Raw genomic sequence first — 16,377 nt, forward strand, 5'->3', positions numbered from 1 at the left:
AAATGGATATATTCTCATTTTTCATCATACCAGGAAAATTCTCTTCCAACAAATCTTCAACCATTTTTTCTGTGGTTTTATTTGTCTCTTCCTGTTCTGGAATTCTGATTACACATAGGTTATTCCTTTTGATGGTATCCCACATGAACCTTAGGCTTCATTTTGTCTTGATCTTTTTTCTGATTGATCACTTTCTAAAGAAGTATTGAAATATTTGCCTTCAATGTCACTAATTCTGTCTTCCATGGATTTAATTCTACTCCTTTGCCCATTCAATGTGTTATCTACTTCTGAAAATTTGGTACTAATCTTCTGGATTTCTGTCTGTAGATTTTGTATCATTTCTTTTTGTTCTTGTTTTGTCTTTTGTAATTGTTGTAGGGTTTTCTCTGTGTTTTCCTCAATTTTGTCAGTGTTTTCCTTGATCTGTCTCTCAATTCATTGAAGGTACCTAAATATAATTCTTTTGAATTCCTTATCTGGCAGTTCCAATGCTGCTTCCTCCTTAGGGATTTATTTTGGGTCTATATTCTGGTCTCTTGTTTCTCCTTCATTATCTTGCTTCTTTGTGTGCACTGTGATGCTCTATTGTCTCCGAGGCATTATGGCATTTTTGTGTTTATATTTAATTGTTGATTGTATATTGAAGTGACTTGCCCACAATTTTTGCTTTCTTTGGATTTTATCTAAGTAAGCAGGGTACTATGCTCCTCTATTTGCTAGTTGGCAGCACTTATACACTCACCACCTGGCTCGTTTCCCATTGTCAGCCTCCCGTATGTCCCTGCTGTCCTTGGTAAACAGAGCTTATTCTTAGGTCCTGTTTTCGTTCAGATTTTTCCACTAGTTGATGCCTAATCCATTTCTGTATACTTCCTTTCAAAGCTCAGGGTTCTAAGATTATCTTCTGTATCTCTGTCAATTGGTTTCTCTTTTCTTTGTTGAAGAGGGTCTGTATCACTTGTCTGCCTAGTCCTCCCTCTTACCAATATGGATGATGTTCTTGATGTCATCCCACAATTCCTTTGGTTTTTGGTCATTGGTGTTCACTTCTTCAAATCTGTTCTTCAGAAGGTCTCTAAATTCAGGTGGGATATAATGAAGGTCATATGTTGGCTCTCACAGACTTGTTTTAATTGTCTTCATCTTCAGTTTGGACTTGGATATGAGCAGTTGATGGTCTGTTTTACAATCAGCTCCTGGCCTTGTTTTGGCTGAAGATATTGAGTTTCTCCATCACCTCTTTTCACAGATGTAGTCTGTCTGATTCCTGTGTATTCCACCTGGCAAAGTTAACGTGTATAGCTACCACTTATGTTGTTAAAAAAGATATTTGCAATGAATAAGTCATTGGTCTTGCAAAATTTTATCATGTGGTCTCCAGTGTCATTTGTGTCATGACGGCCTTATTTTGCAACTACTAGTGATTGTTCTTTGTTTCCTATTTTTGCATTCCAATCACCAGTAATAATTAATACATCTTGATTACACAGCGGGGTCATTATGAGTTGAAATTGACTTGTTTACAGTGTTTTTTTTTTTTTTTTTTTTAAATTCCATGTTTGGTCAACTTCAGACTGCTTAAGTTGGTAAAAATTTTCAGTTCATCTTTGGCTTTAGTGGTTGATGTATAAAATTGAATAATAGTAGTTTTAACTGGTCTTCCTTATAGGTGTATGGATATTATTCTATCATTGACAGCATTGTCCTTCAGTATCTTGAAACATTCTTTTTGACAATGAATGCCACGTCATTCCTCTTCAATTTGTCATTCCTGGCATAGGAGACCATATGATTGCCTGAGTCGAAATGGCCAAGAACAGTCCATTTCAGCTCACTAATGCCTAGGATATCAATCTTTATGCATTCCATTTCATTTTTGACAACTCCCAATTTTCCTAGATTCATACTTCATACCTTCCATGTTCTGATTATTAATGGATGTTTGCAGCTGTTTCTTCTCATTTTGAGTCATGCCACATCAACAAATGGAAGCCCTGAAAGCTTTATTCTATCCATATCATGAAGATGAACTCTACTTTGAGGAGGCAGCTCTTCTCCAGTAGTATTTTGAGTGCCTTCCAACCTGAGGGCTCATCATCTGGCACTATCTCAGACAGTATTTCAGGGCTATTTATAATGTTTTCCAGTAATATATAAGATAGCATTTTGCTGCTGTTCATAAGGTTTTCAGTGTCCAGTTCTTTGAGAAGTGGATGCCCCATTCTTCTCCCCAGTCTTTTGGAAGCTCTGCTGAAACCTGTTCACCTTGGGTGACCCTGGTGATACCTGAAATACTGGTGGCACAGCCTCCAGCCTCATAGCAACATGCATGCCACCAGAGTATGACAAGGTGACAGATGATTGGGGGAAATGAGGGATGTCATTGCTGATATCAGATAGACCTTGGGTAAAGCAAAGAATATGAGAAAACTGTTTACCTGTGTTTTCTTGACTATGTAAAGACATTGTGCTAGGCACATCTGCTGCAAAAGATCTCTTTAAAGTGTTGAAGAGCAAAGATGTTTACTTGTATTTTATTGACTATGCAAAACATCCGACTGTGTGGATCATAACAAATTATGGATAACATTGAGAAGAATGGGAATTCTATAATACTTAATTATGCTCATGAGGAACCTATTTGTTAGAACAGAACAAGGGGAATTCTACATGGTTTAAAATCAGGAAGGGGGTACATCAGGGTTGTATCCTTTTACCATACTTGTTCAATCTGTATGCTGAGCAAATAAACTCAGAAGCTGGAGCATATGAAGAGAAACATGGCATCAGGATTGGAGGAAGACTAATTAACAGCCTGCAATATGCAAATGACACAGCCTTGCTTGCTGAAAATGAAGATGACTTAAAGCACTTACTGATGAAGATTAAACTACAGTCTGCAATATGAATTATACCTCAACATAAAACAAAAATCCTCACAATTGGCCCAGTAAGCAATATCATGATAAATGGAGAAAGGATTGAAGTTGTCAAAGATTTCATGTTATTTGGTTCCACAGTCACCATCCATGGAAGCAGAAGTCAAGAAATAGACAGCATATTGCAGTGGGCACATCTGCTGCAAGACTTCTTTAAAGTGCTGAAGAGCAAAGATATATGTTTGAAGACTAAGTTGTGTCTAACCCAAGCCATGGCATTTTCAATAGCCTCTTAGACATGTGAAAGCTGGACAATAAATAAGGAAAACAGAAGAAAAGTTGATGCTTTTGAGTTGTGGTGTTGGCAGAGAATACCGAAAGTACTATGGACTGCCAGAAGAACTAACAAATCTATCCTGGAAGAAGTGCAGCCAGAATGTTCCTTAGAGATGAGAATGGACAGACTTCATCTCACCTACTTTGGTAATGTAGTCAAAGGGACCAGTCCCTGGAGAAGGATATCATGTTTGGCAAAGCAGAGGTCATAGAAAAAGGGGAAGACCTTCAACAAGATGGACTGACACAGTGGCTGCAACAATGGGCTCAAGCATAGAAAGGATTGTGAGAATGGTACAGGACCAGGCATTGTTTTGTTCTGTTTTATGTAGGATTGCTGTGAGCAGGAATTGACTCGACTGCAACTAACAACAACAGTCCCTCATTCTACACCCTCTTCAGAATCCAGCTTTGATTCTGACAGCTCCCTGCTGCAACTGTTTTTGAATTATCTCCATCAAAATTTTACTTGTGTGTCATATTAGTGATCATGTTCTATAATTTCTTCATTCTGCTGAGTCACCTTTGGAATGGGCAAAGATTTGGATTTCTTCCAGTTGGTTGCCCAGGTCTTCCAAATTTCTTCTCATAGATGAATGAACACCCCCGTGCTGTATCTATTTATTGAAACTCATCAATGGGTGTTCCATCAGTTCCTGCAGCCTTTTTTTTATCAGGTACTTCAGTGCAGCTTGGACTTCTTCCTTCAGTACCATCACTTCTTGGTCATATACTATCTCTTCAGATTGTTTTTGGTACAATGACTTTGTATATCCTTTCCATCTTCTTTTAATGCATCCTGCATCATTCAGTATTTTGCCCATAGAATCCTTCAGTATTGCAACTCAAGGCTTGAATTTTTTCTTCAGTTCTTTCTGCTTAAGAAATGCTGAGCATGTTTTCTTTGATTTTCCAATTCCATGTCTTTGCACATTTCATCATAATACTTGATTTTATCTTCTCAAGCCACACTTTGAAATCTTCAGTTCAAATCTTTTATTTCATCATTTCTTCCATTCGCTTTAGCTACTCTACTATTATTAGTATTATTCAAGAGCAAGTTTCAGAGTCTCTTCTGACATCCTTTTTGGTATTTTATTAATTTCTTGTCTTTTTAATGACCTTTTGCTTTCTTCATGTGTGATGTCCTTGATGTCATCCACAGCTTGTCCAGTCTTTGGTCACAGGTGTTCAGTGCATCCCATCTATTCTTCAGATGATCTTTAAGTTCAGGTGGGATATACTGAAGGTCACATTTTGACTCTCATGGACTTTTTAAAATTTTCTTCAGGTTCTACTTTAAATTGCACATGAGCAATTGATGCTTTGTTCCACAGTCAGCCCCTGGCCTTGTTCTGACTGATAATATTGACCTTCTTCATCATCTTTTTCCACAGATGTAGTTATTTGATTCCTGTGTATTGCATCTGGTGAGGTCCATGGGTATAGTGACCATTTATGATATTGAAGAAAGGTATTTGCAGTGAATATGTTGTTGGTCTTGCAAAATTCTTTCATGAGATCTCCATCATCTTTTCTATCACCAGGTTCATATTTTCTGATTTATGATACTTTTTTTGTTTCCAACTTTTGCAGTCCAGTTACCAGTAATTATCAATGCACCTTAACTGCATGTTTGATAATTTCAGACTGTAGAAGTTGGTAAAAATTTTCAGTTTCTTCATTGTTTGCTTTAGTGGTTGGTGCATAAATGATAGTAGTATTAACTAGTGTTCCTTGTAGGCATATGGATATTATCCTATCACTGACAACAGTGTACTTCAGAATCAATCTTTTTTTTTTCTTTTAATTTTTATTGTGATTTGGGTGAAAGTTTACAGAGCAATTTCATTTTCCATATAGCAGTTCATACACATTTTGTCTCATGACATTGACTGTAATTTCCAACAATGTAACAGCTCTCTTTCCACTTCCTCCTTGTACTTACCTTTTCCCTCTGCCTTCCCTCTCATGCACTCCTGTGCCCCAAGTTGTCTTCCTGTGCATATATTGCCCTTCTGTTCTCCCATGATTGATCTGTACAAGGAGTGTATCTACCTGACGTTAATGTTCACTCCACATGCTGGTCTTTTATCTGACTGGAAGCCACAGGAGTAAGTTCAATTCCAGACCTGAAGGGCAGCTAGGGGCCATAGTCTCAGGGGCTTCACCAGGCTTTGTCAGACCAGCAAGCTTTTATATATATATAATTTTGAGTTTTGTTCCGCATTGTTCTCCCACTCTATCCAGGATCTCCTACACAGATCCCTCTCTGGTTGACAGTGGTAGCCAGGCACCATCTAGTTCTTCTGGTCTCACTGTCATATAGGCTGCAGATCACATGATGTACCAGTCCCTTGGACTAATTGTTTCTATGCATCTTTTGTTTTCTTAATTCTTCTTTGCTCTGGATGTGGAGAGACCCATTGTTGCATCTAGAAGGCCGCTTGCAAGCTTTCAAGATCCCAATAGCTACTCACCAAAGTAGGATGTGGAACTTTTTTTTTTTTTTTTTTTTGTGATTTGGGTGAAGGTTTACAGAGCAAATTCAATTTCCATACAGCAGTTCACATATACTTTGTCTCATGACATTGATCACAGTTTACCACAATGCAACAGCTCCCCTCCCACTTCCTCCCCATAGTTACCTCTTCCCTGTGTCCATCCCTCCATGCACTCCTGCCCCCTGAGCTGTTTCCCTGTGCATAAGCAGCCCTTCTTTCTCCCATGATTGTTCTCTTGAAGGAGTGTATCTACTTGAGGTAAATGTTCCACTCATATGCCTGTCTTTTGTTTGGCTGGAAACCACAGGTGTGGGTTCAATTCCAGACCCGAAGGGCAGCTAGGGGCCATGGTCTCAGTGGTTTCACCAGGCTCTATCGGACCAGCAAACCTGGTCAACCCTCCTGCCCCTTTTTTTTTCTCCAAATGATTTTGAGTTTTGTTTCACATTGTTCTCCCTCTCTATCAAGGATCTCCTATATAGATTCCCTTCCAAATGGATGACAGTGGTAACCGGGCACCATTTAGTTCTTCTGGTCTCATAATCATATAGGCTGCAAATCGGATGGTGTACCAGTTTCTAGGACTAATTGTTTCCATGAATTTTGGTTTTCTTCATTCTTCTTTGCTCTAGATGAGTAGAGACCCATCGTTGCATCTAGATGGCAGCTTGCTAGCTTTTAAGATCCCAGTCACTACTCGCCAAAGTAGGAGGTGGAACAATGTTTTGTATAGTATGTTATGCCAATTAAGCTTGATGTCCCCTGTGACTATGGTCCCAAGCCCGCAGATTCAACTACTCAGTCCCTCTGGGTAGCTGGCTGTGACCAAGCCGTGACCACAACCTTGTCCCTTGTCAGCTCTTGGAACAATGTTTTTGTGTAGTATGGTATGCCAGTTGATCTTGATGTCCCTTGGGACCATGGTCCCCAAGCCCACAGGTCCAACTACTCACTCCCTCCAGCTAGCTGATGTGGCCAAGGAGTTACTACAACCTTGTTTGAGGATCAATCTTGCAATGTTCTTTTTGACACTATTCCTCTTTAATTTGTCATTCATGGCATAGTAGACCTTATGATTGTCCAGTTCAAAATGGCCAATACCATCCATTTCAGCTCACTAATGCACAGGATATTAATATATATGTGTTCCATTTCACCTTTCACAACTTTGAGTTTTCCTAGATTCATACTCTGTACATTCTGTGTTCTGATTATTAATGGATGTTTGCAGTTGTTTTTTCTCGTTTTGAGTTGTGACACATAAGCAAATGAAGGTCCCAAAACTTTACTCCATCCACCTCATTAAGGCTAACTCTACTTTGAGGAGCTCTGGTGGCATGGTGGGTAAGACACTTGGCTGCTAACCAGAAGGTCAGCATTTCAAACCCACCCGCTGCTCTGTAGGAGGAAGATGAGACAATCTACTTCCGTAAAGATTGACAGCGTTGGGAGCCCAGTGGGGTCACTGTGAGTCAGAATCGACTTGATGGTAGTGGGGCTACTTTGAGAAGGCATCTCTTCCCTAGTTATATTTTGAGTGTCTTCCATCTTCTTTCAGCATATTAGATAGTGTTTTCCTGCTATTCTTAAGATTTTTAGTGAGCAAAGTTTTTTCAGAAGTAGAACTGCCCACATCCTTCTAGGAAGAAGTCTCTTTTAGTCTGAAAGCTCCGCTGAAACATGTTCACCAATTGGTTACCCTGCTTATATTTGAAATACCAATGGTGTAGCTTCTAGCATTGCAGCAACACACAAGCCACCACAGTACAACAAACTGATGATGAGTGGTGGAAACATTCCATACATAGTTGTTTTATATTCTAATCTGATAATTCTAATATATGAAGACCTTAGGTATCTAACTAATTATATTTTTTGTTTATTCTTACTCTGATCAATGATGATTTAGTTACATGAGTATTTTCCAGGCTTTTCTTGTGAGCTAATATTTAGGTGATCTTAATCATGAACTTCTCAGTGCTTAAAGCAGAGATGCTCTCATCAAAAGAGGATTTGAATTTATTCCCTTTTCTAATTATGGTTTCATACAGTAGTCCTGTGCTCAGGTCCTCTACTTTGTAATTGGTCTAAGGCTGAGTCTGTGGGTCCCAGTTTTGGTATTTTTCCTGGAAGTAACCCTAATCTTGGATCTGATTACTGTAATCCTGCCAAACACCCCACCATTCTTACAGGGATCTGTGAGAAAATCCCATTTTTAGTTTATTGTATTTTGTTTCTTTGTTTATTCATCCTTAGAGGCTTCTGTTTGTTCCTCTGAGCCCAGTAAAGCTTTGTAAAGTATGCTATATCGTTGATCTAATTGTGTGGTAATAGGAGGGCCCTTCAGAATTATAGTTCCCTGTATTGCCAGGAATGAAAGTCCTAAAGCAGGTGTTCTTTAAAATTAGTATTTTCCAATATATTAGTTTCACACTGAACTGATAAAGTGCTACTCAATTTATTTATTTATTTATTTTAACTTTTTATTGTGATTTGAGTGAAACTTTAAGAGTAGATTCGTTGTACATCCAACAGTTTATACAAATGTTGTTTTGTGATACTGGTTACATTCCCTGCAGTGTAACATGTCACCTCCCACATCCTCCCTATGGTTACCCTTTCCCTGTGTTGTTCTTGCCTGTATATTCCTGCCTCCCTATCTTCCTCTCTGTGCAAATTCTGCCCTCCTGATCTCCCATTGTTGATTGTTCTAAGAAGTGCATCTCCCTGGTGTAGGTGTTTAGCCTGTCTGTTGTCTGGTTGAGAGTTAAGCCATGGGAGTAAATTCAACTCCAGGTTCGAAGGGTGACTTGGGGCCATAGTCTCAGTGGTTTCACCAGTCTCTGTCAGATCAGGAAGGCTGTGGGATTTTTTTTTTTTTAATTGATTTTTTCTCCAACTCTATCCAGGATCTCCAATTTTGATCCCTTTCCGAATGGTTGGCATTGGCAGCTGGATACTATTTAGTTCTGGGCTCAGGGTCATATAGGCTGAGGTTCTCATAGTCCATTAGTCTTCTGGACGGTTTCCATGCATCTTTGATTTTCTTCACTTTTCTTTACCCTAGATGGGGAGAGACCAGTAGTTGCCACTTAGATGGCTTCTCGCAAGCTTTTGAGACCCCACTTGCTACTCAGTGAAGTAAGATGTAGAACAATATTTTTGTTAGAACAATAATTTTGAACATAATTTTCAGATTATGTCAATTGAGCTTGATGTTTCCCATGACCATGGTCCCCAGCCTGCAGGCCCAGTGACCCACTCCCTTTGTGCCTAAGAAGTTATCCTAACGTTGCCACCTGCATATGGACATTTTTTATAGTACATACAAGTACGTGTGTAGGAATATGGTCTGCCAAACCTATGTGTGGTGGTGGGTATATTCCCATTTGCTTCTCCATACCTGTCTACTTATGTATCCACCTATAGATTAGTGTTTGCTATTAATGATAATGCAGCATGGCAATAGTATTTATCTTTGTTGTTCGTACCTCTTGTGCACCTCTCGTATCTTCCTTTTCCTTGGTGATATTGTGCTAGTCACACAATTTTGTTATATTGGTTTTTCCTTCACCCATATCAGACTTGTCCTTTAATTATCCATCTATTTTCCCTCCCCTCTCATCCCTAGTAACAACAAAGAAAATTTCCTTCCTTGTATAAACCTTTCCTTGACTTTTTTAATGATGGACTCATATAATAGTTGTCCTTCTGTGACTGACTTGTTTCACTCAGTATAATGTCCTCCAAGTTCATCCACATTATGAGGTGATTCACTGATTCTTTATTATTCTTTAATGTGGCAAACTATGTACCATAGTTTAATTATTCTTTCAACTCTTGATGGGCATTTAGTTTGTTTCTATCTGTTAAAAAAAGCAAACTCACTGCCATCGAGTCAGATCCGACTCATAGCGATCCTTCCATGGGTTTCCAAGGTGTTATCACTACAGAAGTAGATTGCCCAACCTTCCTTCCGAGGAGTGGCTGGTGGGTTTGAACTGCCAGCCTTCTGGTTAGCAGTCAAATGTCTTAGGCACTAGTGCTGCAATAAACATGAGTGTGTATATATCTATTCTTGTCCTGGATCTCACCTCTTTATGATATATTCCTAGTAATGAGATTAGTGGATTAAATAGTATTTTCTATTTCCACCTTTCTAAGAAAGCTCTGTACTATTTTTCACAGTGGTTGTACCATTTTACAGTCCCATCAGCAGTGTATGAGAGTTCCAATCTCTCTACACCCCTGCCAGCATTTGCTGTTTTCTGTCTCGTTGAACTTTGCTATTATTGCTGGGTTGAGGTGATAGCTCATTATTGTTTTGATTTGCATCTCTGGTGGCCTAGTCCCTTAGGCATTTGACTGATAACCAGAAGGTTGGTGGTTCAAATCCACCAGCCACTCCTCAGAAGGACGATTGGGCAATCTACGTCCCTAGATATACTGCCTTGGAAACCCAAGGAGGGGTCGCAATGAGTCAGAGTCGACTCGACAGCAGTGAGTTTGGTTTTTTTAATGGCTAATGATCATGAGTATTTCTTCTTGTACTTTTTGGCCACCTGAATATCTTCTTTGGTAAAGTGCCCATTTTTGAAGTAGATTGTTTGCCTTTTTGATGTTGAGGTATTGAAGTTTTCTATAAATTTTAGAGATAAGTCCCTTCTCAGTTGTGTCATAGCCAAATATTTTTTCCCAATCTGTAGGTTCTTTTTTTACCCTTTTGGAGGAGTCTTTTGATGCACATAAGAATTTAGTTTTTAGAAGATCCCATTCTTCTAGTTTCTCTTCTGCTGTTTGTGCATTTTGTGTTATGCTTGATAGTCTATTTATGCCATATATTAGGACCTCTAAGTTTGCCCCTATTTTATCTTTGATGAACTTTATAGTTTTGGATTTTACCTTTAGATCTTTGATCTATCTTGAGATATTTTTGTGTATAGTGTGATCTTGTTTAATTTTTCAGTGTCAGTCACTTTAATTAATTAAGGACTGGATAATCCTATGGTTGTCAGTGACAACCTTTCTGTCAGTGGGTGAGAGATTAGATTAAATGGCCATTTCAAATGACAGATAGTACAGTTTAAAACCTCAGGCTTAAGATATAATACCTAGATCACTTTTTAATATAAATGAAGGCTGCTTAGTGTGGTCTCTGTAATTTTCCATCTGTGATCATTTCCAAATATTTCATTTGGCTTTATTCAGAAGCAAAAGAAATGGCTTCTTTGTATCTTAAGGTATTTCTTTAATTGGTAATGGTGTCATTTTACATTTTGGTCAATTTGAGAAAAGCGGTTTTACTCGTAGATTCAATTATTTACCAAACTCTCACAGTATTCAAGGCACTCTCTTCAATGATGTAAAGATGCAAACATATGACATAAGTTTCTAGTCTCATAGACTTTATAATCTAGAAGAAGAAATAAAACAAGTCATTATTTTTATCTCACATCTAAGACACCCACCCAACCACTCCTCAGAAGGAAGGTTGGACAATCTATTTCCATAGTGATACTACCTCAGGTCACTATGAGTTGGGGCTGACTCAAGGACTCAATGACACATAACAACAACAACAACAAGACAGATATGCCAAATATTTATGGTTCTAGTTATAGTTCTCAATTGTTCATTCACTTGCATGAGTGTAATAGAAATACACAGCCTAGATTCCTTTCTTTTTCTCATTCTCCCCACATATCTTTTGTGATTGTTTCCCATTTCCTTCCCTAAAATTATTTTATCTCTGCTTCCGTAAAGATTTACAGCCTTTGAAACTATATGGGGTAGTTCTACTCTGTTGTAAAAGCTTGTTGTAAGTTGCAATCCACTCAGTGGCAGTGGATTTGGTTTGGATTTTTCTCCTTTCCTTCTGTATGATGTCTGTGTACCTTCTTCCTTATGCAGAGAGAGGTATGTACAAATGCTTGACCACATTGCACGGCAGATGATTGAATTCTACAAAGATTTAGTGACTCAGCGAGTGATGGACCAGCGCATTTTAGAAGAATTGTACAATTTCAAGAATGTTATTGAGGAACTGACCAGGTAAGAACTGTGATTATCTTAAACACAAAAGTCAGAGCCACATCTTTAAAGAGAGTAAAAAGTATTTAAGGAAAGTGGATTGGTTAAAGCTGAGGACTCTTTTGTCCTCCTTTCATGTTTAGCAAGAGAACAAAAAGAACTGAGTATAGATTAGATATGGGACCTCTGGTGCCATAGTGCCTAAGGAATTTGACTGCTAACCAGAAAGCTGGGGGTTTTTGAACCCAACAGCCACTCCTCAGAAGGAAGATTGAGCAATCTACTTTCATAGTAATACCGCCTCAGAAACCCAAGGAGGGGTCGCTATGAGTCAGATCCTACTCAACAGCAGTGAGTTTTTTTTTTTTTTTTATATAGATTAGATATGAGAGAGCCCCAAGGGAGGAGGAGGCAGGAAGCCAGGGATCGACGGATAGATACAAGTAAGGAGAAAAAGAGGTCTAGGCAGGAAGCCAGAAGCCAGGGCTGACGGTTGGATACAGGTAAGGTGGAAGGCCAGGAACTGGGCAGAGGAGTTTGGAACAGCTAAGGAAGATGAACTTGTCTGTCAGTTTGTCATACAGTGGTGGCTTGCATGTTGCTGTAAGGCTAGAGGCTGTGCCACTGGTGTTTCAAATGCCAGCAGGGTTGCCCATGGTAACGGATTTTGGTGGAGATTCCAGTCTGAGACAGAAGAAGAAGCCATCCACTTTTCAAAGAATTGGCCAGAGAAAACCTTATGAATAGCAGTGTGTGGTGGTTATGTTTGTGTGTCAACTTGGCTGGGCCTGGTTTAATGGCTGGGCAGTTGTTGTTATGTTGTTATGTGCCGTGGAGTCGGCCCCAACTCATAGCGACCCCTCCTTGGGTTTCCGAGGCAGTATCACTACGGAAGTAGGATTGCCCAACCTTTCTTCCGAGGAGTGGCTGGTGGGTTTGAACCACCAGCCGTCTGGTTAGCAGGCAAGTGTCTTAGCCCCTATGGTAGTTATTCCCCATTATGAGACTGGCAATCATCTCCATAGTGGGATCTATCACAAGCAGCTGAGTAGCTGCTTTGGGCATGTGGTCTGCTTCCCGTATATAAGAAGCAGCTTTGGGAATGGTCTTTAGCTTATGGCTTGCTTGGACCCTGTGTGTAGCTGTGTCATTGTTCAGCAGCCTGCCATGCTCTGCCAACCTTGGGACTTACAATGGAGTTGAATTAATGGCATGCCATGTGGTTTGGTAACATCAGGACTATGCCATTTTATTTGTTGACCATGGGCTTGTTAGCCTCAGCAGCCAGTAGCTGCTTGAGTGAAGAGCTGCCTCTCACTTCAGTTGGCTGGGAGCAAGAGGCAGAGCTGAAGCCCAAGGTCCAGGGGCTTTCTTACAGCCCCTAGACCCTGGCACTTTGAAGTTGGAGTTAAACCCTCCAAACTGTGAGAGAATAAACTCCTGTTTGTTTAAGTCATCCCATTTGTGGTATACTCTTGTCAGAGTGGCACTAGGTAACCAGAACAGAACTTGGTACCGAGAGAGTGGGGTGCTGCTCTGACAGATACCAAAACTGGAAACAGGAGTGGAATGCGTCCTTGACTAGAGACCCTGGCAGAGACACCTGGCATGCAGCATGAGAGACAGAAGGAGCAGAGCTAAGAGACCAGCATTAGAGATGGCAGGAGCAGAGCTGAGAAACCAGCATGAAAGATGGCAGATGGCAAGCCCAGAGATTGGCATTAAACAGTAACAGACTTACCAGCCCACGGAGGAGAAAACCAGGTGCCATTGTGCAGGTGGCTTACTGGTGGAGTGGGTTGCCTTTGGGTATTAATTGGTAGAATAGACTGGCTTGAAGTGGAGTAGCAGGTTGGCCGACCCATGGAGCAAGAAAGCTGAGTGCTTTTTGGGCAGGAAGTTTTCCAGTGGAGTGGGTTGCCTTCAGCATTAATTGGCAGAAGCAGGGAGACCAAGGAAATGGAAGCAGAGCTGCCTCAGCCTGAAAGGGTAGGACCATGGCCTTTGGGGGTGGAACTACCATAGCCCCCTAGGTTTCAAAGAGCCAAACCTTCACTAACTTGGTTCTGGAGTGTGGGGCTGCTTGTTCATGTGAGCCAGTGGGATGGAGCCATAGCCACTGCCCAGGAGTGAGGGAGCGGGGCTGCCATGCACAAGAAGGAGAGGAACAGGCCCCACCAGGCCCAGGGGGTGAGGTCACTGCTCAGGAACTAGGGGACTGGAGCCACTCAGTGGAGAAGACCTGTACAGATACCACCCATTGAAGATCTGTACAGGTGCCAAGTTGACAAGGGATGGAATTGTGGTGGTTATGTTTGTGTGTCAGCTTGGCTGGGCCTGGTTGAGTGGCTGGGCAGCTGGTGGTAGTTTTCCCCATGATGAGACTGGCAATCATCTCCATAGTGGGATCTACCACGAGCAGCTGAGTAGCTGCTTTGGGTATGTGGTCTGCTTCCCATATATAAGAAATAGCTTTGGGAATGGTCTCTAGCTTATGGCACACTTGGACTCTGTGTAGCTGTGTCATCATTGTTCAGGAGGCTGCCATGCTCTGCTGACCTTAGGACTTAAAATAGAGTTGAATTAATGGCCTGCTGTGTTGTTTGCTAACATCAGGACAGTGACATTTTATTTGTTGCCCATGGGCTTGTTAACCTCATTAGCCAGTAGCTGCCTGAGTGAAGAGATGCCTCTAGCTTCAGTGGGGCAGGAGCAGGAGGCAGAGCTGAAGCCCAAGGTCAAGGGGCTTTCACACAGCGCTAGACCCTGGCACTTTGAATTTGGACTTAAAGCCTCCAAACTGTGAGAGAATAGACTCCTGTTTGTTTAAGCCATCCCATTTGTGGTGTATTCTTATCAGAGCAGCACTAGGTGGCCAGAACACAGTGAAACACTGTCAGATATATTACTGGACAACTTTATGAATAGCTCTGAAACACTGTCTGATACTGTGCCGGAAGATGAGCCCCTCACATCGGAAGGCACTCAGAATATGATTGGGAAAGAGCTGCCTCATCCTAGTAGAACCAACCTTAATGATATGGATAAAATAAAGTTTTTGGGACCTCCATTTGCTGATGTGGCATGACTCAAAATGAGGAGAAACAGCTGTGAACATCCATTAATAATCAGAACATGGAACGTAAAAAGTATGAATCAAGGAAAATTGGAAGTTGTCAGAAATTAAATGGAACGCATAAAGATTGATATCCTAGGAATTAGTGAGCTGAAGTGGACTGGTGTTAGCCATTTTGAATCAGACAACCATATGATCTACTATGCTGGGAGTGACAAGTTGAAGAGGAATGGCATGGCATTTCATCATCATGAAGAAAGTTTCAAGAGCTATCCTGAAGTAAAATGCTGTCAGTGATAGGATAATATCCATATGCCTACAAGGAAGGCAGATTACTACTACTACTACTACTACTATTCAAATTTATGCACCAACCACTATTGCCAAAGATGAGGAAATTGAAGATTTTTACCAACTTCTGCAGTGTGAAATGGACTGAACATGCAATCAAGAAGTGCTGATTATCACTGGAGATTGGAATGCAAAAGTTAGAAACAAAAAAGAATCACCAGTAGTTGGAAAGTTTGGCCTTGGTGATAGAAATAACACTGGAGATTGCATGATAGAATTTTGCAGGACCAATGACTTATTCATTGCAAATACCTTTTATCAACAAAACAAATAGTGGCTATACACATGGACTTTGCCAAATGGAGTACACAGGAATCAGACCGACTACATCTGTGGCAAGAGGCAATGGAAAAGCTCAGTATCTTCAGCCAAAACAAGGCCAGGAGCTGATTGTGGAACAGACCATCAACTGCTCATATGAAAGTTCAACTTGAAGTTAAAGACAATTCAAACAAGTGCACAAGAGCCAAAATATGACCTTGATAATATCCCCCCTGAATGTAGATACCATCTGAACAATAGAGTGGGACTTCCGGTAAGTTGGAGGAATAGGCAGACAAGCGACACAGACCCTCTTCAACAAAGAAAAGAAAAACCAATTGACAGAGATACAGAAGATAATCCCAAAACCCTGGGCTTTGAAAGGAACTATACAGAAGTGGATTAGGCACCGACTAGTGTAAAACCTGAAGGAAAACAGTGAGTACAGAGACAGTTGGAGCTGTAGACTGTCAGCTACTCTGATGAAACCAACAACCTGAATATTTCCAAATGGTGTTGGGACCTGAGAATTGACCTAAAGATCAATCAGTCCTAGTCACCAAGGGCTGCAGGGACAACTGCTCTGGTGGCCTTTGACAAGGAAGGGAAACAGCAAGGAGGGAGACAACCTGAGCTGTGGCTTTCTGCTGTACAGAGGGCACAGCCATTTTGATTGTTTACACACAGCAGCCATTTTGGATATTTAATGTGATTGAGGGTGCAGCCATTTTGAATGTTTACAAGTGGCAGCCATTTTGGATATTTAAAGTGACCAGGGGCTCAGCCATTTTGAATGTTTATAAGTGGTGGCCATTTTGGATATTTCAAGTGACTGAGGATGTTGTTATGTTGTTGTTATGTGCCGTCGAGTCAGCCCTGACTCATAGCGACCCCTCCTTGGGTTTCCGAGGCAGTATCACTACGGAAGTAGGATTGC

General features: G+C 40.7%; 1 protein-coding gene across 1 annotated transcript in view; it reads left to right on the plus strand.

The window, feature by feature from the left end:
- AXDND1 (axonemal dynein light chain domain containing 1) overlaps positions 1 to 16,377 on the plus strand; it is a gene marked incomplete at its 3' end in the record, with an annotated part of 381,147 nt that overhangs the window by 112,465 nt on the left and 252,305 nt on the right. The window contains 1 exon segment of the mRNA XM_007937629.1: positions 11,633 to 11,773. Coding sequence (XP_007935820.1) covers positions 11,633 to 11,773 — 141 coding nt within the window.

This window comes from Orycteropus afer, unplaced genomic scaffold, assembly GCF_000298275.1.
Source record: "Orycteropus afer afer isolate SDZICR_OR568_19922 unplaced genomic scaffold, OryAfe1.0 scaffold00043, whole genome shotgun sequence".
Taxonomy (NCBI): Eukaryota; Metazoa; Chordata; class Mammalia; order Tubulidentata; family Orycteropodidae; genus Orycteropus; species Orycteropus afer.